We start from the raw sequence: 25,717 nt of genomic DNA, 5'->3' as shown, positions 1-25,717 counted from the left end.
TAAACTGACACTAACCTGAAGTTTATCCTGCAAGCAAAAAGCTATCAAACTGGAAATGTGGATTTTAAACTTAGCATATGAGCTAATGTGGAGAGTAATAAGAACAGGAAATTTATCTCTTCTATTGCAAATCTTTCATCTGTACCTAAGAGATGGAAGTCTCAGATTCAAGTGCCTAAGCTAATATCCTGGGGGAGGTGACCATTAAATTTAAGACTGTCTTACTAATTTATAAAGTAAAGCCAAGGAAAAAGTAGTAAGTCATCATTTCATGAAAGTCTTGGGTCCCACTCTTTGTTTTTTTGGGATTCTAGTGCTTCCTCTGAGTGAGAACTCAACCTCATAATAGGAGCCCTGTACATCACAGGATAACTAAACATCCCAGACCGATTCTCTCCTGTGTATGAACCTCAAGGAGATGGGGAAGAAAGAATGGCAAATGTGGAAGCTGACAGGGAAGCTGGCAAGCCATTCCATGGAGATGCTAGTGTCAGGAGCAATCAGAGGTTGGTCTCAGAGGGCAATGGGATGACCAGGGCCACAGGGGCCACTGGGACCTGAGATTCTGTATAGCCATGAATGTCCCTCCAGTTTTCCAGGAGGCATGGCTGTGTGGCTGCTAAGATGGTTCCTTGCCATTTTTTACTCTCCTATCTATCCTTACAATAACCCACTACTACCAAATAAGTCTGAGTCCCTTGAATCCAAGAGAATCAAACACTGGATCATTCTTTCTTATCAAGAATCTGAGGGTTAGTTGGCAATTCAGTGCCTTCATAGTAGGTTGGGGCTCCTCTGTAAAGAACCTCGTTCTTTGTCCCAAAAAGTCCCCTGAAGAATCTGATAGTCTCTCTTCTTAGTGAGTGAAATAATAAAAATGCAAATCTCTAATCTTCCCCTGGATGTCAACAGACATTCCTTTTCTAGGGGGAAGCGACCTTTCAGTAATGGTACAAAGTAGTAGACTGTAGCTTAAATATTTTAGAAGGGGAGAGTGTGGCTAGCAATATCTAACATTTATTGTGTACATCCACAGGTTCTGTACTACATTACCTAATCTGATCCTCACACTAGCCCTTTGAGATGTGTGCTATCTTATCCCCTTTATGTATCTTCATAATTAACTGGAGGTCATACAATGAGGAAGTGGTAGAACTGGTATTCAAACTCAGGTGTTTTTTTTAAGCTTTTAAATTTATTTTGAAAGAAAGAGAAATCAGGGAGGGGCAGAGAGAAAGGGAGTCAAAGAATCCCAAGCAGGCTCCTCGCCTTAACGGACTGAGCCACCCAGGCACCCCTCAAACTCAGTTTTAATTCCAGAGCTTGAGCTCCTAACCAGGATGCTGTAAGAGGAGCAAACTCTCAAAAATATTTCACCCTGTCTCTGGACACGACATCTTCTGTTCCCAGTAATGTCTCTCACTGGCAGGTCCAAGTAGTAGCCTATACCCAGGCTCTTTGGGCAGCAAAGAGGCCCTCTCAGTGTGTCTACCCTGATATCTACACTGTCTGGTGAAATCTCAGTGATTTTCTGTGCTCCACTGATAAATCACAAGGGATAACCTCCCTTCATGCTCTTTGAACACTTTAACCTAGATTTTTAGAACTTTCTACTTTACCTGCTTCTTCCTTTTTGCTCCAATTTCCAAGAGACTCCTGGTTTCAGGCCTTTTTCCCCACCAGGGGAGAGAAGTGCTATAATATGATTGTATTAGATATCAGAAATAGGCACAAAGTGCACAGAAGCTTTAATATACCAGGTTCTGTGGGCCTTTTGTGGTGGTGACACATTTCCTAAACCAAGAAAATTAGTCCCATAACCAGGTCTCTTAACGTGTTTCTCCACAATGGCATCTGACAGCAGCCCTGGAAAACATCATACAAAAATGCGCTATCCCCTCAATGCTTACTCCCAATCAGTCATGGCCTCACTGGCAGAAACACCCCCTGAAAGCACACATCTCTGGTGTGGTAATGTCAAGGACTTCTCATCAATGCACCAGCACCAGGGCCTCAGTCAACAGAGAACTGCAGCAATTCTCTCCATTGTTCACTTTGGGGACATTTTCATGCAGATGCTTCTGTGTGTTTCACCGGATCCTTCTTACAACCTCGGTAGGAGGCCGGGTCAGGAGAAGGACAGTTTTCCAAATCAATAAGGAGGAAAAACACAGATTTTTGTCTCTCCTACCTGCAGATTCACAAATATACTTATTCTTTAGTTGTTTGTAATGCAAATAACAGCAATCATTTCAACTTCTGTATATAACACTGTGTGTTTTCACAGAAACAAGTTTACTTTTATATGAACTTTTCTAAGAACACACCTCCCCCTTAAAAGAGTCAAACTGTGCCTTTGTTTCAGTGTCTTAATTTCCAAGAGAGGAAAGGGATTCTCAGGGAAGGGATGGGCAAAGGGAGCTAGTATGGGGGTGGGGTGGTTTCCAGAGTCACCTGGTGGGACTTATTCAAAGTGCCTTTCTCTTGTAGGCTCTACCACCCACCCCACCCCCACCTCCACTCTGGAAGGAAGCATTAGAATTAACGACCCACTGAAGCCCTCAGATGCATCAGAGTGGAAAAAAATCTTGAGTTACTAGAACCCAAAACATTTTCAATGAAACAGAATGGTAACTAGGTCGCTGAGAATTGAACCTTTTAGCATCAGGAATGATTCTCAGTCTACAAATTAAGATGTGCAAGCAATATAAATACCTATTTTCCAGAAGTCTACTATATTGACTGTGAACTCCAATCTCTCCAAACGTGTGTGAAAATATAATCTGTGCCATTACTGAGTCCTCCCCTCCCTCCCTCCCTCAAAGTCATGCAGGGTGTGTAGCAAACTCTGCAGTGTGAACATATCTGTGGAGGTGGAGAACACTGCTGTTTGTCTTCTGTCTCTCAGGTTTCCACTAAGACTTCATTGTCTTTGGCCCTAAGGGCTCTTCAGGACTGGTGGCACTCTATGCTTCCAAGTCACACCTAAGACAGAGGGATCTTTTGTAAGGTGGCATAGTGGTCCTGTCTGCCTAGATAGCACATGCAGCTCTTCCTCTATGGGCTCTTGTGGTCCCTCTTTTGTGCTCTATTCCAGGACATCCCTTTCTCCAGTCCTGGTAAGGAACTTTTTTCTAGTCTGGGAAAAAGCCTTTGTCTTTCTGTTATCCTCTTTGCTTCTTATAAAGCCATGTGCTTTTCTTTCTCTACAAACCTTTTAACTTCTACTATAGGCTCAGGGTTCTAGGAACAAAACCCAGAAGTTTTTGGAAGTTATTTCTTTCTGTCCTACCACATAACTCTCCTCCCAACCCCCCAGTCCTGAGGCAATGGAAGCACAGAATCAGCTCCAAGGTTAAGTAATAGAAACATACAGGGGGAAAAAAAACAAGAAAAAAATATATATTCCAAAATATTCCATCACATTTTTATACACTCTTCATTGGCAATTCCCCGTTCTAGTTTCCAAATATCCCTAGAAAGATGTCTTTTGGCTGTCATAAAAATCCTCCAAAACCTTTAAAATCAAGTTAATGCTAATGATTTTTAAAGTTATTTTATTTTCATCATAATAAGTGTATTTTTTAATCCACATCACCCATTTCACCCATCCCCCCTCCTCTGGTAACCATCAGTTTGTTCTCTATAGTCAAGAGTTTGTTTCCTGGTTTGTCTCTTTCTTTTTTCCCCTTTGTTCATTTGTTTTTTTTTTCTTAAATTCCACATATGAATGAAATCATATGGTATTTATCTTTCTCTGACTGACTTATTTCACTTACCATTATACTTTCACTTGCAATCCATGGCATTGCAATTGACAAGATCTCATTCTTTATGGCTGTATAACATTCTATGTATATACTGCATCTTCTTTATCCATTCATCCATTGATGGATCCTTGGGCTTCTTCCATAGTTTGGCTATTGTAAATAATGCTGTAATAAACATAGGGGTGCATATATCCCTTGAATTAGTGTTTTTGTATTTGGGGGGTAAATACCCAGTAGTGTGATTATTGGGTTGTAGTGTAGTTCTATTTTTCATTTTTTGAGGAACTTCTGTATTGTTTTCCACAATGGCTATACCAGTTTGCATTCCCATCAACAGTGCAAGAGGGTGCCTTTTTCTCCACATCCTCACTAACACTTGTTTCTTGTGTTTTTGATTTTAGCCATTCCTTCAGGTGTGATATCTCATTGTAGTTTTGATTTGCATTTCCCTGATGATGAATGATGGTAAGTATCTTTTCATGTGTTGGCCATCTGTGTGTCTTCTTTGAAGAAATGTCTGTTCACATCTTCTGCCCATTTTTAACTGGATTATTTGTTTTTTGGGGGTGTTGAGTTGTATCAGTTCTTTATATATTTTGGATACTAACCCTTTATTGGGTATGTCATTTGCAAATATCTTCTCCCATTCAGTAGTTGCCTTTTAGCTTTGTTGTCTGTTTTCTTCACTGTGCTGAAACTTTTTATTTTGATGTAGTCCCAACAGTTTATTTTTGCTTTTATTTCCCTTGCCTCAGGAGACATATTTAGAAAAATGTTGCTACCGCCGATGTCAGAGAGATGACTGCCTGTGCTCTCTTCAAGGATTTTCATGGTTTCAGGTCTCTCACTTAGATGTTTAATCCATTTTGAGTTTATTTTTGTGTATGGTGAAAGTGGTCCAATTTCATTCTTCTACATGTAGCTGTCCAGTTTTCCCAGCACCATTTGTTGAAGGGACTATCTTTTCCCCAGTGTATATTCATTCCTCCTTTGTTGAAGATTAATTGACCATATAATTGTGGGTTAATTTCCAGGTTTTGTATTCTATTCCATTGATCTATGTGTCTATTTTTATGCCAGTACCATACTGTTTTAATTACTACCACTTTGCAATGAAGTCTGGAATTATGATACCTCCAGTTTTGTTTTTCTTTTTCAAGATTGCTTTGGCTATATTGAGGTCTTTTGTGGTTCCATACAAATTTTAAGATTTTTTTTCTAGTTCTGTAACAAATGCTATTGGTATTTGATATAGATTGCATTAACTCTGTAGATTGCTTTGGGTACTGTAGACATTTTAACAATATTTGTTCTTTCAACCCATGAGCATGGAATGTCTTTCCATTTCTTTGTGTTGTCTTGAATATCTTTCAACAGTGTTTTATAGTTTTCAGAGTACAGATCTCTCACCTCTTTGGTTAAGTTTATTCCTAGATATTTTATTGTTTTTGGTGCAATTTTAAATGGGATGGTTTTCTTAATTTCACTTTCTGCTGCTTCATTTTTCGTGTACAGAAATACAACAGATTTCTGCACATTGATTTTGTGTCCTGCAACTTTACTGAATTCATTTATCAGTTCTAATAGTTTTTTGGTGGAGTCTTTAGGCTTTTCTATATACGGTATCATGTCATCTGCAAATAAAGTTTTACTTCTTCCTTACCAATTTAGATGCATTTTATTTCTTTATATTATCTAATTGCTGTGGCTAGGACTTTCAGTACTATGTTGGATAAAAGTGGTGAAAGGGGACATCTTGTCTTGTTCCTGACCTTAAGGGGGAAAGCTCTTAGTTTTACACCATTGAGTACTGTGTTAGCTGTGGGTTTTTCATATAAGGCCTTTATTATGTTGAGATATGTTCCCTCTAGATCCACTTTGCAGAGGGTTTTTTTTTTAATCATGAATGGATGTTGTACTTTGTCAAATGCTTTTCCCGCATCTATTGAAATGATCATATGGTTTTCAACTTTTCTCTTATTGATGTGACATATCATGTTGATTGTTTTGTGAATATTTAACCATGCTTGCATCCTGGGAATAAATCCCATTTGATTGTGGTGTGTTTTTTTTAACATATTGTTGGATTCAGTTTGATAATATTTTGTTGAGGATTTTCTGCATCTATATTCATGAGAGATATTGGCCTGTAATTCTCACTCTCTTTCTCTCTCCCACTTTTGCAGTGTCTTTTTCTGGTTTTGGTATCTATAAGGGATACTGGCCTCATAGAATAAATTTGGAAGTTTTCCTTCTTCTTCTATTCTATGGAATTTAAAAATTTTAAATATGACTAATGGTTGTTGGTAGAGTCAGAGATTTAAAACCTGGAAAAAGCATTGTTCCTATCCTTACAATAAGAAAAAAACTGAATAAGCTTCAAATTAACAACCTTTCTTGTACCTATCAGAGAACTAATAGTGCAGGCAAATAACTAACTTGAAGCAAGAAAAAGACAAAGCTTGCAGGAAGAAACAGGCTTTAAGCATTTGTTTACCTGAGACAGATGCTGCCAAATCCCATAAAAGCTGGTAAGAAGATTCAACTACAAATGCTTAAAGAATTGCTAAAGCCAAGTGTGGGCTAGCATGAGAGTGTGAAGTCCCAGGGGGCTGCAGACATAGGATGGTTCATACCCTCCTGTAGGTTTTACCTCTGGGAACACCAGGTGCTCATAGGGAAGATCAGAGAGAATCTTAAGAAAATGCCCTGTAAGGTGCTAGCTGGGAAAGGAGAATAGCAGCCATTGTCCACTGCCCAAATGTCACCTTGAACATCTCCTTTATCACCTCTACCCAACACAGCCTTAATCTGCAGCAGGAAGAGGATCAAAACTGTACCCTGAGAGTACTGGTAGAAATTGACTGTAGCTAGAAAAGAAGAATAGGGAGGAAAAGAAGCTTCCCCATTGGGGGAGGGGCAAGAATATTTGGTAGCGACACCACTACAGCTGGAGAAGAGGCAGAAACACTTGAGACCCAGGTTTCCAGTGTCTGTCTAAGACTGAGGCTTTGTGAGAATATGAGAGGTCAACCCTCTCCCATCTACTATCACCACACTAACAAGAGTTGCAGTGTAATACAGTTGAGAGAGCTACAATGGACAGAACTTCTGGGGATCAGAAATGAAGACCCTAACTCTCACATCAAAGGCCTAGGAAAAGGAAAGAATTGTTCATCTTTGAGCATAAAAAATATTTTTTTAGTATCTATTGTCATATACAATATGTTCACCTTTCAACAAAAAAAATTATACAGCATACAAAAAGGCAAGAAAAAGCATAGCCTGGAAAGATAAAGCAATCATCAGAACCAGAATAAAACATATCAGACAGGGAGTTTTAAGTTACTGTGATTAAGTAACTTATTTAAGACTCCAATGGGAAAAGCAAACAAAACGCACAGATGGAAAATTTTAGTAAAGAGAAAGAAATGGTAAGAAAATCAAATGAAATGCTAGAAATCAAAAACTTAGCAATATACACAAAGAATATCTTTGCAGAATTATCAGTAGACTTGACATAGCCGAGGAAAGAATCAGTGAGGTTGAATATACATCAATAAAATTTACCCAAACTGAAACAGAAGGAGAAAAAAGATTGGGAAAAAAAATGGAACACGATACCAAAGAGCTGTGGGACAATACCAGAAAGTCCAACGTATACATAATTTAGAATCTCAGAAGGAGAAAAAAGAGAGAATGGTTAGAAAAAATATTCAAGAGATAATGGCTGAGAATTTTCTAAATTAGTGACAAATACCAGACCTAAGATTCAAGAAGCATAGAGAACTCCAAGAAGAATTTAAAAACTAAAACAAAACAAATAAAATAACCAAACAAAACAACGAAGACATACCAAAGATAAAATCGTTAAGGAAGCCAAAGGAAAAAAAATACATGACCTATAGAGGAATAAGTATAACAATTATAGCAGACTTCTTACAAGAAACTGTAAAATAGAATGATATCTTCAATGTGTTGAGAGGGGAAAAAATGTCAATCCAGAATTCTATATCCAGAAAAAAATGTCCTTAAGTATAGAAACCATAAACACTTTCTCAGACACACACAAAAAAAATGTAAGGACCTACCTTCAAGCAGCACACCCACCTTACAAGAAATGTTAAAAGACCTTCTTCAGGGTAGGAAAAAATGACATATGTTAGAATATTAGATCTGTACCAAGAGATGAAGAGTATTAGAAATGGAATAAATGAAGGGCTTGTAAGATCATTTTTGTCTCATTTCAATTGCTCTAAAAAATAACTGGCCATTTAAAGCAACAACATAACAATGAATTGTGTGTTTATAGCATGTGTAAAATACATGAGAACAATGGCACCTGAGAGGGAGAGAAAAATTGAGAATATACTGTTACAAAAGTTTTCGAACTACATGTGTAATAGGATATTATTATTTGAAGGTACATTCAGATTTTTAAAAATTTTATTGTAAACACTAGGGCAACCATTAAAAAGGTGTTTAAATGTTGAATTAAACCCAGAGAAGGCAGAGAAGGTAAAAAGAAAGAAATAACAAGTGAAACAAACAAAAAGCAGCTAGTAAAATGGCAGATTTGAATCCAATCATATCAATAATCTTTAATGTGAACAGTCTAAACACACAAGTTAAAAAGACATAAATTGGGGTACCTGGGTGACAAAGTTGGTTAAGTGTCCAACTTTTGATTTTGGCTAGGTCATGATCTCACAGTTCATGGGATCAAGCCTGCATCAGATTCCACGCTGCTTGGAAATCTCTCTCTTCTCACTCTCTGCCCTCCCCCTGCTCACACATGCTCTCTCACTCTCAAAGTAAATAGATATTTTTTAAAAAAAACAAAAATGATCAAAATTGACTAAAAAACCTCCCAAGATTCAAATTTATTCAGTCTATGAGAGACCCACTTTAAATAAAAAGTCATATGTAGATTAAAAATAAAAGGATGGAGACAGATATATCAGGCAAACATTAACAAAGTATTTATATTAATTTTGAACAAAGTAGATGTCACAACAGGGGCTATTATCAGAGATAAAGAGGATGTTACATTATGAAGAAGAAGTCAATTCTCCAAGAAAATATAATAATTGTAAAATGTGTATGTACCCAACAACAAGTTTCAAAACACATGTGGCAAAATGTGTAGGCCTTAAAGGAGAAATAGACAAATCTACAATTTTAGATGGAGACTTTCAACCCATTCTCTCAAAAACTGATAGAAGTAGGTAGAAAATCAGCAGGGATATAGATGACCAGAACACCACCATCAACTAACTTGTCCCATTTGACATTTGTAGATAAGCAAAATACACATTCTTCTCAAATGCAGAGAATATTCTCAGCCATAAAAAACCTTAGCAATTAAAAAGAATAGAAAATATATGAAGTATATTCTCAAATTATATGAAATTAATAATAATAGATAATATCAATAATAGCAAGATATCTAGTAAATGCCCAAATATTTAGAAATTAAGCAACACTGGTCTAAATAATGCACAGGTCAAAAAGTAAAAGAAAAGAAAAATACAACATACCAAAAATTTGTAGGATGCAGTTAAAGCATCTTTAGAAGGAAATTTATAGCATTTAAATGCTCATATTAGAAAAGAACAATAGAAAGATCAGAATTCAGTAACCTATTCTTCCACCCTAAGACATTAAAGGGAATCAAATTAAGTTGAAAGCAAGATGAAAAAAAGTAATAAGGAAATAATACAGAGCAGAAATCAATGACATTGAAAACAGAAAACCAAAAGCTGATTGTTTGATAAAGTCATAAAATTAATAAGTCTCTGTTCTAGCTGCCTCCCCCAAAGAGAAAGACACAATTTACCAATATCAGGAAAGAACTGATCCTATAGGCATTAAAGTATAATAAGGAAATACTACAAACAAGTCCATATTCATAAATTCATCAGCTTAGATAACATGGACCAATTCCTTATAAGGCCCAAACCATTAACACTCACTCAAGAATAAGTGCTTAACCTGAATAGTTTTATATCTATTAAAGAAATTGAATTTCTAGTTTAAAAACTTCCAAAAAGAGGGGCACCTGGGTAGCTCAATCAGTTGAGAGACCAACTCTTGATTTGGCTCAGCTCATGATCCCAGGGTCATGAGATCGAGCTCTGCATCAGGCTCCATGTTGGGCATGGAGTCTACTTGGGATTCTCTCTCTCCCTCTGCCCCCTCCTCCACTTGTGCTCACTCACTCTCTCTCTCTCTCTCCCTCAAATTAAAAAATTTTAAAACTTAAAAAAAAAAAAAACAACTTCCAAAAAGAAAACCCAAATGATTTCACGAGTGAATTCCACAAAACATGTAAGGAAGAAACGATGTCAATTACACACAACAGCTACCAGAATACAGAAAGGAGGGGAATATTTCCCAGCTCATTATATGAAATCAGCATTACCCTAAGACTCAAACTAAATTGTATATTGCAAGAACACAAAACTATAAACCAAGATATGTCATAAATATAAAGTCAAAAATTCTCAGGAAAATATTAGCAAACTGAATCTAGCAATATATAAAAAGGATAATACATGAATTGGGACTTATCCCAGATCCTAGGAGTACAAGAATTACAATAATACAAGAAGGCTGGTTCAAATTTAAAAATCAATCAATATAATTCACCATGGCAACAGCCATATCTACCTACCTACCTATGTACCTACGTACCTACCTACCTACCTATCTATCTCAATAGGAGCAAAACCAAAATTTAACATCCTTTCTTGATAAAACTCTCAGAAAATTAAGAATAGAAAGGAACTTCCTTAAACTTTATATGGGGAATCTATGAAAAACCTTCCACTAACACCATATGTAAAGGTAAGATACTGAATGCTTCTGCCCATAGTTTTGGAATAAGGCAAGGATGTTCATTCTCACTATACCTATTCAACATCATACTGAAAGTCACAGCCAGTGAAATAAGCTAAGAAAAATATCTTAAAAGCATACAGATTTGAAAGGAAAAAGATGATTGCCTTTATTTGAAGACAACAAGGTTGTCAATGTAGGTAATTATAAACATATACAAAAACATTCCTGAAACTAGTATGTAAGTTTTAAAAGACCAATATAGAAACCATATTCTTATCTTCTGACACTGATAATTGGAATGTGATATTAAAAAACAATACCATTTACATTACTTACACCAAAAAAAGGTGAAGTACTTAGGTATAAGCTTCATGAAAGATGTGGAAATGATGCTGAAAACTATACTGATAAAATACATTAAAGAAAATATTCATATATTGAGAAATAAAATGTGTTCAGGGTTTGGAAGCATCAATATTATTAAGATGTCATTTCTCCCCAGGTTGATCTTATAGATTTAACGCAATCTCAATCAAAATCACAGTAAGCTTTTTATAGATAATGACAAGCCAATTCTGCAATTTATATGGAGAGGCAAAGGACTCAGAATAGCCAAAAGAATACTGAAAACAAAAAAAAGTTGGAGGACTCACACTATAGGATTTTAAGACTTACTATAAAGCTATAATAATCAAGACAGTGTTGTATTAGCTAACAGATAATGTGCATAAAGCAATGGAACAGAATAGAATTCATATATGGACCCACAGAAACACAGCCAACTGATTTTGCACAAAGGTGCCCGGACAGAGCAATGGGCATAGTAGTATTTTCAAAAATGGATACTGAGACAACTGGACATGCATATGCAAAAATAAAACAAAGCAAAAAACCTCTGTATATATTCCACACCTTGGAGAAAATTTGACTAAAGATAGATTGTAAACTTGACTATAAAATGTAAAACCGTAAAATGTCCAAAAGAAAACACAGCAGAAAGTTTTAATGACGTGGGGTTTGGCAATGAGTTTTTAGATACAATGCTAAAAGAAAACAAAATTGATGAATTGGACTTTATTAAAACTCAAATCTTTGCTCTGCCAAAGATATACTTAAGAAAATGAAAAGACAAGGCACAGTCTGGGAAAAAATATTTACGAATCACATATCTGAGAAAAACTTGTATCCAGAATTGATAACACCTTAAAACTCAACAATAACAAAAGAAACAACCCATTTTTTTAAATGGGCAAAAGATGTGAACAGTTATTTCACTAAGAAGATATTAATGGCAAATAAGTATTGAAAGACGCTCAACATCATTTGTTACCAAGGAAATGTAAATGAAAACCATGATGTGATAGCACTATATACTTATTATAACTGATAAGTTAAAAAAAAAAAGAAAACAAAAAACCTGTCAGTATCAAATTCTGGTAAGAAGGCAGAATAATCGGAATTCTCCTTCACTGTGGTTGAGGGTAGACAATAGTACAACCATATTGGAAGACAATTTGGTCATCTTATAAAGTATATGCTCACATGACCCAGACATCCCACTTGTGGGCATTTCAACCCCAAATGAATTGAAACACACACGAATGTTTATCACAAATTTTATTAGAAGTCATCCCAAACTGGAAACAACCAAGATAAACTTCAGTGGGGTAATGGGTAAATTAACTTGAGATCCATACAATGGACTACTACTCAGCAAAAGAAAGAAAAAAGGAAAAAAAAAAAAAAAAAAAAAAGAATGGGCCATTGATCCACACACAATAACCTAGATAAGTCTTAAATGCATTCTGTAAGTGAAAGAAATCAGACCCCAAAGGCCACATGTGGTATGATTACACCTTTATAAAATTTTGGAAAAGGCACATCTGTGGGGATAGAAAATGGGTCACTGGTTGCCAGGGGTTGGGGGAATGGGGAAAGGTTTTCTACAAAGTGGCCACATCAGGGAGCTTTTAGGGCAGTGGAATGCTCTATGTGGCACCAGGGTGGTAGAGATACGTGAATCTATGCATTTGTCAAGTCCCATAAAACTGCACTACAAAGAATGAATTTTACTGTATGCACATTGAAAAAAAATTGACCAAGATGTCAAGGAGATCCCAATAGGAAATACGGAAAATAAATATTTGCTGAGTAGCAACTTTTAAAGAGTGTCAAAGAGTAGAAAAAACAAATAGCAATAAATGTAGTGTAGAGACTTCAAAACAGTTGGTGTATAAACTTTTCACTCTTCTCTGCTATGATGAATGCTGTGTTAATGTAAGCTCCTGAAGAGCAAGGCCTGGGTTTGTCTCCCTCTGTAGGCCTAAGGGTTACAGTACACTGTTTCTCAAAGGAAGAATATTCAGACCACCCTTTTTGAAAGAAAAATTTCTCATAGGTTGTCAGCTTATAATGTTGACATCTTTTATCCTCTTGTTCTAAGAATATGTATAAATATAAAATATATAATTTTTATGCTTACAATTCTTATGCAGCTATGAAATGGTAACAGCAAACTATAACCCCAGTTAAGCTCAATCTAATAACAACATTAAGGGGCGCCTGGGTGGCTCAGTTGGTTGAGTGTCCGACTTCGGCTCAGGTCATGATCTCGCCATCCGTGAGTTTGAGCCCCGCGTCCGGCTCTGTGCTGACAGCTCAGAGTCTGGAGCCTATTTCAGATTCTGTGTCTCCCTCTCTCTCTGACCCTCCCCCATTCATGCTCTGTCTCTCTCTGTCTCAAAAATAAATAAATGTTAATAACAACATTAAATTGGTGAAACCAAATCACTGCTCACAATGTGGTTGGGTCTTTTGAGGTGTGCAGGCTGCACTGTTGTTGAGACTATTCAATGTTCCACCTACTATTTTCTCCTCAATTACACAAACCTCCTTTTTTATAACATACCTTAATGTCATGTAAGATGGCTTGAAGAGATTGGGAATCACTTCCCATGGTAACAACCATTATAATTACTACTAGACCCTGTTACAATCATTCTATTCCCACCTGTACCTAGTCTGTGCTAAATAAAATTTCATGTAAGTTGAACTTGATCCTTGTCCTCTGAGGAGGCTGAGTGTGAAAATAACACAGTGATGCAGATGGACATAATCTGTCTATGTTTGAGGAGAAAAGAATCTATTGGCAATTATGAGGGAAGACTCAGCTATCTTTGTCCCGACTCTTTGTCTGCTTTAGAAGATTCTGACAGGAGGAAGATGCCAACACCACCTTCAGGTGGGATTTCAAAATTTTGCACCATTATACTGATCTATTTTGAACTATTTGGAATTGCCTAAGGTTACTGTGCTTTCAAGACTGAAAAAAAAAAAAACCCTTATAGATGGTGATAATAACATAAGTTGTCAATTTAAATAGAAATCTATAAAAAGTGGCACCCTGGTGGCTCAGTTGGTTAAGCATCCAACTCTTGATTTAGGCTCAGGTCATGGCCTCACGGTTCCTGAGTTTGAGCCCCACATTGGGCTCCACACTGACAGTGCAGAGCCTGCTTGGGATTCTCTCTCTCTCTCTCTCTCTCTCTCTCTCTCTCTCCCTTTCTGCCCCTCACCCACTTGCATGTGGGTGTGTGTGCTTTTTTCTCTCTCTCAAAACAAACTTAAAAAAAAGAAGCCTAAAAAAATATTGTTTGACACCTGGTTCTGGTGATAATCTGTGATTTGGAGAAATTCATGTCATAACAATGGATAGTCAAGTGTGCACTGGAGTAATTTTTGATATATTTCATATGAAAGTAAAACATACTTTCGAATTTTTACAATGCTGCTGCCAGCTTTTGCTCAAGTCTGTAAGATAGCAAGTTGGGGGCTGCACTAAGGCCGTGTGAGAGAAAGACGATGACTGCATATTTTTCTGTAGTGCTCAGTGTGACTCCTGGTTCGACAACTCAACAGACAAGACAGTCAAATATTTCCCTGCTCCCTTCATTCGCTGCATGTGCCTCCAATACCACACTTGAGAAACAGCCACAAGGAATGGATACACGTGTGGATGATGGAACCAAGTCCTGGCAGCCACACTTACCAGCTATATTGTCCTTGGGAAAATCACCAGCCTCTCTGTGCTTTCATCACCTCATCAGTAAAGTAATGTAAGAGTGACGAGGTTCAAATGAGGAGATGTAGGTAATGTCCTGAGAGAAAAGCTCGACACCAGGACATATTTATTCTATAAATGTAGCTATTATCATTGTCATACTTAACACATTGGGTTGGAATCACCCATTTCCTCTTTTTGCTTTAAACTCAATGGTTCTATGAGGTCTTGGAGGGCACGGACCACAATATCTTCCTCTCTGCATCAACAGCTTTGGTCACACAATACTCCATCCAGGTATCTGAACTGAAGAGAGGGAATAGAATTGGAAACAAGGAGATTGCGACCAAGCAAAGAGACAAAATGAGTAACTTTCGCTTTGGAGTGGAAGATAGTAATACCTGTGTGACACTTCAGGGTCAGCCTCTGTCCCCAACATATTTTCATCTCAATGCATTTAACAAATGATTCCCCGCAGTGCCTTCGGGTGGCCTACTGACAGTGATTCCACACCCACAGTTTGTTTTCTCTGCTGTAAAATAGACCTGAATGCTAATAAGTGAATCAATTTTTAAAAAGCCGTATCCTAAGGTGTTGGAAATATTTTGGTCTGGGTGTTGGATATGTATTATATATCTATTATCTTACAATTTGCAACTTATATATACGTACACATACAGATATGTTTATGTGTGTTACGTATATATAATACCTTAAAACAAAATTTTAAAAAGGCCTTTGCCCATCAATTGCAATTCCACCTGACACATGTTTATAGATCATCACTGCTACCCTGAATATCCTTTCCTTGGTACTTCCCGACCTACTGATCTCAAAGGCATCCTGTGTATACACAGCATATAAAAATGGGAAATCTCCTGTTACTCACTTTGAATGGGCAAGCCCTCTAGGCTTCAAAACACTGAGGCTTTTTGTTAAAGAGCACCCAAAATTAATGTTCATGTAATCTATCCACCAGAGGGAGCCAACACAGCCAGAATAATAATATACTGACCTTAGCAAAACCACCAATCAAGTGTTTCAGACAAGGACTGCAGCGTTCCAACACCTGCAAGTCTCAATTTCTTAGTTCCTAGGAAGGCATGTGAAATTTTACTGAAGTCACATTTCATTGATGGTTTTATTTTTCTCCTCAAAAGTAGACATTTAATAATAAGAGGCAACTGACTTTGGAGACATTAACACTAATAAATGCCTACTAAGAATAAGGATGTGAGTATCAAGATAGCTCATCTTTGAAAAACACTTTACAATTTATGAAGGATTTTCAGGTGAAGAAGTGAGTTTTAGCAATTTTTCTTCTTAATACAGGAATTTAATTTCTAAATGCAGTTGTGCCTGTGGAGATGAAAAAGCAGTTTCCATTGCCTTGATGCAAAGGCATATATGCAAATTAGAAAAAGGCATGCCTGGGAGGTCTAGGGCCTGGTTCTACCAACAGAGCATGGGATGGATTTCAGGCCCCACATACCCTACCAAACAGCTCTGTACTGAAACAAGTACACAAGCATATTTGCAGTCCCAAAATCTGGGCAGTGGTCCCCCAGGGGATGCTTTGATAAGGACCATTCATTGATAAGGACTATAATATTTTCTTAATATCATGTAAAATACAGTTCTAAGGCAAGTGGGCACCTGCCTCCTTCCAATCAGAATGCTGACCTTGAGTTCTTCCTGTAGAGAAGTTCTGGATCCGCTACTGGGGCACAGAAATGAACATTTCCATCCTGTTCTTCTCTGCCTTCAATCCACCCTGCTGGAAAGATCTTGCTCGTATTTTCCAAATTGCCTTTTTCTTTATAATTTCCATTTCTTGATCATTCCTCATCTCCTTATTTTTGTAGCCACGACTTTTTCTCATTGGTTGAAAATTTTTGTAGGAGGAAACTGAAACCAGGCATTCACTTGAACATCTAACATATGATCATTTCTCAGTCCTTACCTTATTTGACCTGACAACACCTCTTAACTCTGTTGATCACTCTGTTCTTAGAAAACAGTTTCTTCAGGGGCACCTGGGTGGCTCAGTCAGTTGAGTATCTGACTTTGGCTCAGGTCATGATCTCACAGTTTGTGGGTTTGAGTCCTGCATCGGGCTCTATGCTGACAGCTTGCTCAGAGCCTGGAGCCTGCTTTGGATTCTGTGTCTCCTTATCTTTCTGCCCCTCTCCCACTCGTGCTCTGTCTCTGTCTCTCAAAAATAAATAAATGTAAAAAAAATTAAAAAAACAAAACAAAACACTTTCTTCATTTGGCTTCCAGGACACAGCTTTTTGGATTCTCCTTCTTACATGCTCACTGCTCTTTCTCAGCCCTGGCACTGATTCTTCTCATATTCCTGATTTCTAAGGGTTGACATGCATGAACCATTCTCTCTTCTGCTCTGTCTACACCATTGCCTGAGAGATCTCAGCTCACCTATGGCTTTATATACCATCTATCATGAAAAATTCGCAAGTGTAATTCTCCCCCAGCCTTTACCCTGAACTCCAGACACATATTCCTACTCAACATCTCTATTTAGATGTTTAAAGCCATCTCAAATTGACTGCCCCAAAGAAAACGCTTAAATTCCACCCCCCCTCCATGTGTTCCTCTCATAGTCTTTCTCCCTTTCTCCCCCAAAATGGTATCTTCTTTTTTGGTTGCTTATGCCAAAAACCTTGGAGTGATCCTTGGCTCATGCCTTTCTCTCACTCCCCACATCAGCAAATGCTATTGGTTTCAAGTTTGAAATTTGCCCAGAGTTGGACTATTTCATTACAACCTCCACAGCTATTGCTGAAGTCTAAATCAGCACCACCTCTTGGACTGGATTATTGGAATAGTCTTCTAATCCACTTCCCTGATTCTGCCTTTCCTCCCCTCTCCACTCTCCAACCAGAGCCAACATTCTTTACTACAGTCAGAGTGATTCTAAGTGAACTTAAGTGAGATCACGTCTCTCCTCTGCATAATGTGTCCCACCTCACAGAGTGAAACTCAAGAAACTTGAAGACTCTACATGGTCAATGAACCTTGGGTCAGTGATCCCAAGGTTCTACATGGACAGCCCCTTGCTGTATTTCTGGATATTGCTCAAGCCTCACTGTCCTTTGTGCACCTTCTTTGAACATGTCAAACCTGCTCCCGCCTCTAGATCTTTGTAATTGCTGCTCTGTCTGTCTATCTGTCAGGATTGCTCTTCCTTCAGAGTCCTTATCCTTGCTCCCTCAACTCCATTAGTGTCTGCTCAAATGTCATCATAACAGATAGGTCTTCCCTGACACATTATATTAAATAACACCACCTTCCCATCACTCTCTATCTCCCTTACCCTGCATTATTTTCTTTCCTAGAACATTCTAACACTTCTCTCCATTGTATGGATGTGTATTTGGGTATTTGCATATACATATAGTATATATATTTGTATATGTGTATGTATATGTATGTGTGTGTGTGTTTGATCATTGTCTTTCTCCCTATCAAGAATGTAAGCTCTATGATAGAAAGTATTTTGTTTCATTCATTGTTATAGTTCCCAGTGCCTAGGAAAATGGCTAGCACATAGCAGATGTTCAATAAATATTTTTTGAATGAATGTAGAATAAATCCAGACATTTTATATACTAAAAGTTATATACAATATATGAAATAAAATGTGTTAAAATTTGCCTTAAATTTTCCTGTGTTGCCCAAGCAGGATTGGGCATCTTGAAAGGCATTTAAAGAGACACAGTATTTACCCTTGAAGCCAATGAAGCCACATAATGTTTGCTGGTGGAGTGAAATGTTCCATCTTTATGCTCCATGACTCTCTAAAGGTAATTGGGCAAAACAAGAGCTACTCACTAACATTACTTAACCCTTTTTGGCCTTGTGTTGAATCACAAAGCATTACATATATTACATGTTTATTTCTTTTTACCAATTGCTATCAAATTCTATTACTAAACAGGATTTGCATACATGTTATATGCTCACCTAAATGAATGTATTATGAATGCCATGATATGTTACTGCAGATGCTGAAGAATACAGGCTGATGTCTTATGAGGGAATATCCATCAGTGAAGTCACAAATTGTTTCTATTTATCACTCAATTGCCAAAGCTAATTGTTTATGTAAAACTCCTTGATGTGAGTTGTTAGCATATTAAAGTATATTAAATGAAGTTGAATATATGACCTAAATGACATATAGTTTAAATATACTTGTGATAAACAAAACATAAATTCATTTACAACAGGGTATAATTAATGAAAATTTTTTACTTAAAAAAATCCCCACACTATACTTTAAAAAAATGGGGCACCTGGGTGGCTTAGTTGAGTAAGCATCTGACTCGATCTCAGCTCAGGTCTTGATCCCAGGGTCATGATTTCAAGCCCCAAAATGGGCCCCATGGTAGGTGAGGAACCTACTTAAAAAAAAAAAAAACCCACACTCATAGCTAACCTGGTTTATAGTAACCTAAAGAAGAACACAAATCTAAAATTTCCTAATATTTCCTTTCTTACATATTTTAGTATTTGATCTTTAACTTTGAAATGAACATGTAGAGGTTAAAATACAATATGAATCAGATAGAATGAATCAGATGTTTAAAGGCTTATGTAAAATAGAGGCCACATAACAGAGTGGTTGGAGTGTGGGCTTTGGACCTGGACTGCCTGGGTATGAATCCTGGCTCTGCTACTTCCTGGCTGTGGGTCTTGGGCAAACTATCTTGTCCATGTGATTCTGCTTCCTTATAGGGTGGTTGTGAGGAATAATGAGATGGTTACTGGTAAAACAGACTATCACTGAGTATAATCACTCAATAAACACTAGCTATTATTATCAGCTGTATATAATGAAAGTAAAGTTCTGCCATCACATCCCCCTTTGTAGCTAATAGGCTGAATTAATCCAATTTGCACTAATTTGTCAAAAATATCCAAATAGTCTCATCTGAAATTACTCCTAAAGAAAGAGAACCTTTTATACAGCAGAGGAATGCTTAGCACCTTCTTTAAAGATGCCAGTTTCTCTCCAGGAATCTACTGATTACATGCACTTCAGATGGCGTAATTGGTACTCAGAGCCCTTAGAGATGTTTCCTGGGTTATTGCTTTTAAAAAGCTCTGTGAAAGCCAACAGTAAATACTAGCTTCCAATATGTTTCACTCTTGATATTGATATTTTGAGATCATGACAAAGGCAGTGAGAATCCTGATTAGTTTATGAATTCTCTTCATTTTACACTTTCTTCAGCTCTGCTATCCCTAGCCAGCACCAGCACCCACTAATGTGCACACACACACACACACACACACACACACACACATATCTCACACTCCCCACTTAGAAGTTGAGATGATGATTTGTTATGTATCCTTATTCACTTTAGTGCTTGTGCTTTTGAATCCTCTTTTATGGTAGACTGTATTATAATAAAGATTGGTGTCTTTATCTTAACCTTTCTCACCGTATTAATTCTGTGAGATGTGGTAGATATGACACAAGGTCTATTCTAGCCCTATTAATTCTATGACAAATTGTAGACTACTCTTACATTGAATTTGAAACTGTAAATAAAGTACGTTATGATTTAGGGTACTTAACTCAATTCTTTCATTCACATTATGGAGGGACAGGCAAACCCTGCATAATTTTTTTTCCTAATCTTTCTTAATCTTTTTTTTTTAATTTTTTTTTCAACGTTTATTTATTTTTGGGACAGAGAGAGACAGAGCATGAACGGGGGAGGGGCAGAGAGAGAGGGAGACACAGAATCGGAAACTGGCTCCAGGCTCTGAGCCATCAGCCCAGAGCCTGACGCGGGGCTCGAACTCACGGAGCGCGAGATCGTGAGATCGTGACCTGGCTGAAGTCGGACGCTTAACCGACTGCGCCACCCAGGCGCCCCTAATCTTTATTTTTTAAGTTGAGGTGAAATTCACATAATAAGCAATTAACTGTTATAAAGTATACAATTCAGTAGCATTTAGTATATTCCCAATGTGGTTCAATCACCACCCATCTCTAGTTTCAAACTTTTCATTATCCCAGAAAAATACCCCATACTCATTAAATAATCTCTCCACATTCTCTCCTTCCCCCCAACTCCTGTTTTCTGCCTCTATGGACTTTCCCATTCTGGATATATCATATAAAAGTGATCATACAATATATGTGACTCTTTGTGTCTAGTTTCTTTCACTTAACATGTTTTCAAGATTCATTTAAGTTGTAGCCTACATCAGCACTTTGGTATTGCTGATTGATTAACAATATCTCATCATATTTGTATATCACAATATGTTTATCATTCATCCACTGATGGGCATTTGGATTGCTTCCACCTTTTTGCTTCTGTGAATAATGAATGCTGCTACAAACATTCATCTACAAGTTTCTATGTGAACATATGCTTTCATTACTTTTGGATATATACTCTAGGAGTGGAATTTCTGAGTTTCATATGATAACTCTATGTTTAATTTTTTGAGGAACTACCAAAATATTTTCCGCAATGGCTGCATCATTGTACATTCCCATCAGCCATGAATGGGATTATTTCTCCATGTCCTTGCCATTATGTTCCACTTTTGTTATTTTTTTTATTAATGCCATCCTAGTAGGTATGAGACTGTATCTCATTGTGGTTTTGATTTGCATTTTCATAATGACCATAATATTTAACATCTTTTCATGTATTTATTTGCCACTTACATATCTTCTTTGGAGAAATATCTGTTCATGTTCTTTGGCCATTTTTTAAATTGGGTTGTATTTTTGTTGTTGAAATGTAAGAGTTATTTATATATTCTGGAAATTAAAATTGTATCAAATATGTGATTTGCAAGTATTTTATCCCATCTGTAGATAGCCTTTTCACATTCTTGATAATGTCCTTTGATGTACACACTTTCGACATTTTCATGAAGTCCAAGTTATTTTTTCTTTTGTTGCTCACGTTTTTGGTGTCAAATTTAGGAGTCCATTGGGGCAACTGGGTGGCTCAGTCGATTAAGTGTCTGACTTTGGGTTAAGGCATGATCTCATGGTTCACGAGTTCGAGCCCCACATCGGGCTCTGTGCTGACAGCTCAGAGCCTGGAGCCTGCTTCAGATTCTGTGTCTCCCCCTCTCTCTGCCCCTCCCCTGCTCACACTCTGTCTCTCAAAAAATAATAATTTTTTTTAAATGTTAAAAAATTAATTAAAAATTTAGGAGTCCATTGCCAAATTCATGTCAATCCTCAAATTCATATGGAACTTCAAAGGACCCCAAATAATCAAAGTATTATTTAAAAGGAAAAACAAAGTTGGAGTACTCATACTTCCTGAATTTCAAAGCTTGCCACAAAACTATGGTAATCAAAGCAGTGTGGTGCTGACATAACGACAGACATATAGTCCCATGTAATAGAACTGAGATTCCAAAACTAAACCCCAACATCTAGACCAATTGATTTTTGATAAGGATGCCAAGACCATTCAACGAGGGAAAAAATATTCTCTTCAACAAATGGTGTTAGAACAGCTAAATATCCAAATGCAAAGAAATGAAGCTGCACCCCTACCCTACTCCACATGCAAAAATTAACTTAAAATGAATCAGTGACTTAAATATGGAAGCTAAAACAATAAAACTATTAGGAGAAAAAAAGGGGGAAATATTCACCATGGATAACTTCAATCCATGGATAATTCTCTACTCCAGGTAAAAGTGAACATCTCCATTATAACTTTTGCCCAAAGACTATGGAGACAGTAGTAATGCTGACTGACTTGAGTTTTCTCTCTTTTCATTCCCCCATCCATTAGGATTGATACTTCATAATAAATGTCCTTTTTTAAGGTAATCAGAAAGGCAAAGAATCGTGCACTTAGGCTAATTCTGGCAAAAAGTACCACTGGCCATGAGTAATAAAAATAAAACCCCCATACACAATTAAACCAAACATACCCTTTGGTTTCTAAATTCTTTTGCCACATTGATTACTTCTCTTTCATCCCCTCCCTTACCCAATAATTTTATCAGGAGTAGTTAACACAGTGGTTAAGAGTACAGACCCTACACCCAGAGGGTTTCCATTCCCAGCTTTACCACACATTTCACTGCTTGTCTTTTATTTAATATCTTCCCATGCCTCAGCTCCCTCATCTTTTAAATGGGAATAGTAGGGGCGCCTGGGTGGTGCAGTCGGTTAAGCGTCCAACTTCAGCCAGGTCACGATCTCGCCGTCCGTGAGTTCGAGCCCCGCGTCAGGCTCTGGGCTGATGGCTCGGAGCCTGGAGCCTGTTTCCGATTCTGTGTCTCCCTCTCTCTCTCTGCCCCTCCCCCGTTCATGCTCTGTCTCTCTCTGTCCCAAAAATAAATAAAAAAACGTTGAAAAAAAATCTTTAAAAAAAAAATAAATGGGAATAGTATTAGCATCTAACTCATGGTTGTTGCCTAGCACAGGGTATTACTTAAGTGTGTGCTATTATTTCTAGGACTGACAGAGGAAGGATCAGGCAAGAGAGGTATTTCTATGCTTCCTAAAGTACTGGTCCATGATTATATACAGAGTTGCTAGAAAAAGCAGCTCATATGGTGGCCATGAACGTGTGCCTTGTAGACCTTCAAGTACAGGGAGTGTAATTGACTAAGGCCCCAGCTGCTGTGCTCTGCAATCCATCACTACGTTTGCACAGAGGCCTCACTTCCCACCAGCTGCTCCCACCCAGTAGCCAAGAGCTGCAGGAATGCCAAGGGAGGCCATTCCTGGGAGGCACAGGACTGCTCTTATGGTCAGCTTTGGCCAGAGTAGTCTTTGACAACCCTGTTGAAACTTCCTTAGTGTGAAAGATAAACTAGACCTTCCCTCCTGCTTTGTCCTCACTGGGTTGGTCTTGCATCACAGTCTGATGGATCTCCTGGTCTTTTCTTTGCTCCATCCCTATTTTTTCTCACCCTTTTAATCTCATCTAAGAGTCCAATTCTTAAAGGACTTGGACTAACACAGTCTGACATTCAAAACACTCTTAGATATGACCTTAACCTATATTCTACCTTATCTCCTACTTCTTAGCTATGAATGTCTTCCACTCTGGGTCCCTCTATGTGCCTACTGCTTTCCCATCTCTGGGCCTTTGTACACGCTCCTTCACTGAGAAAGCATTTTTGCCTACTAGACCCCACTTGTCATTGATCATGCATCTCAAATGTCACTTTCTCTAAGCCTTTCTAAGATCTGCCAACAAGACACACTCTTCCCTTCCTCTAAACCTCCAGAACTCTTGCCTTTGAGCTGTTTTATAAGCTTATTGACAGCAATAACCATCTGTTACTTTGAACCCTCCAAAGTCCCCAGCTTGTACAAAATAGGCACTCAATATTTGTAGACTGTAATTAGAAAATTGGGGGGGGGGATTCTACTCTAGTGAATTTAATATTTAACATTCAGGATTTCTAGCAGTTTATATCCATTTTGCTTGATATAGCAACAATGAACTCAGGTGGATAAAAAAAAAATCCTATGTATCAAAGCACTTAAGGCAGAACATATTATGTAGCAACTCAATTTTGATATCTGCTTAAAATTCTTCATTAAATTTGGTTGATTTTTTTTTCCTCTGAAAGTGATAATGAGAAACTCGAAAATAGTTTTGGGCTTGTCTATGTATCTGACAAGATAGGTGACCAAGAAAAATAGTTGTAAAAACATGCTTCCTCCTCAGGGGCACTGGGATGGCTCAGTTGGTTAAGCATCTGACTTCAGCTCAGGTCATGATCTCACAGTTCATGAGTTTGAACCCCATGTCAGGCCCTGTGCTGACAGCTCAGAGCCTGGAGCCTGCTTCAGATTCTATGTCTCCCTCTCTCTGTCCCTCCCCTGCTCATGCTCTGTCTCTCTCTCAAAAATAAATAAACATTAAGAGGAAAAAAAAAATAATGCTTCCTCCTCTAACAAAGGGCCCTTGGCTTAAGGGCTGGCAAGGCCATCATGCCCTCCCTTGGGCTCCTCCAGAAATAGAGAAGGGAGATCTGTCATTTTAATAAACTTTCCCAGGGTGAGGTATAGACATAGTAATATGAGAGGGCACTGATGAGCTCACTATGTAGCAAAATACTACTTCCTCACATATGTCTGATCATTTGTGGTCATTATTGTGGTTGACATTTATCAAGTGCATGGCATCCACTTTTAATCCTTAACAAAAGATTTATCATCATGTAGGACAGGAAATTGAGGCTCTGTGACCAAGTCATGCTGCTAGGTCACTAACCAAAATCCTTGACAAGTTTATTGTAGGTGTCCCAAAAATATGCCAATCACATAAAATTCAATTTCTTCTCCCAATTTCATTCCAGTGCTTTTTGGACAACGTTCGTAGACAATGCAGCTCAAGCAAACTGTCAATGGACTAAAGGCAAGGTTTGGCATTTAGCCAGGGTACAGCAGTAATGCCAGCTCAACAGCTTCAGGTAAAGGGCTATAGCTCTTTAACTTGGGTCTCTAACTATTTCCGGTTAGGAACACAACACCCAGGTAAGAACCTCTCAGGTGGAAAGCAGGAAGAAGGTGGCTAGCGCAAGGATCAGATAGTACCTGCTTGGACACTCATTTATTAATGATTTAACAAGGGTGATCACATGGGAGAACAGCCGTTTTTCCCTGCCCTCATTTATCTCACTAACAGGCCTGAGCAGTGAGCAGGATGGAGGAGTCCAGCAAAGAGGAAGAGGAGGATGGCACATTCACCAACATTTCCCTTACAGATGATATAGGTAAGGAAGAAAGCACTTGATGAATTCTGAAATATAAAATTCAGCGACTGTTCAGTTTTTAAAAAATATAACTTACTTTTATTTTAATGGTGACACATGCTCATTATAGAAAACTTGGAAAACATAGTTACAAAATAAAACAAAAAACTTTTGTGTAAGAGCTATTTTTCTTTTCCTTTTAAATTAAGTGATTATTTAGAAAGTTTCTGTGGTTGTATTACATCTTCTTTTAAAATAAATCAACAAATAAAAATAAAAAAATGTTTATTTCCTAAAA

At 37.7% G+C, this 25,717-nt stretch overlaps 1 protein-coding gene and 1 long non-coding RNA gene across 4 annotated transcripts in view; one reads left to right on the top strand and one right to left on the bottom strand.

Annotated features, from left to right (window-relative positions):
• Positions 1-25,717, bottom strand: part of LOC111560148 — an 85,323-nt gene that overhangs the window by 25,026 nt on the left and 34,580 nt on the right. The window lies entirely within an intron of this gene.
• The window catches only part of SCOC (short coiled-coil protein), a 45,103-nt gene continuing 44,688 nt past the window's right edge, over positions 25,303-25,717 (top strand). The window contains exon 1 of the mRNA XM_045055844.1: positions 25,303-25,440. Within this exon, the coding sequence (XP_044911779.1) occupies positions 25,371-25,440 (70 nt within the window). The 5' untranslated portion in view covers positions 25,303-25,370. The remainder of the gene's footprint in view (positions 25,441-25,717) is intronic.

The sequence above is a fragment of the Felis catus genome, chromosome B1, assembly GCF_018350175.1.
Source record: "Felis catus isolate Fca126 chromosome B1, F.catus_Fca126_mat1.0, whole genome shotgun sequence".
Taxonomy (NCBI): domain Eukaryota; kingdom Metazoa; phylum Chordata; class Mammalia; order Carnivora; family Felidae; genus Felis; species Felis catus.
The sequence above is the reverse complement of the archived record's forward strand: the minus strand, read 5'-3'. Positions and strand labels throughout refer to the sequence as shown.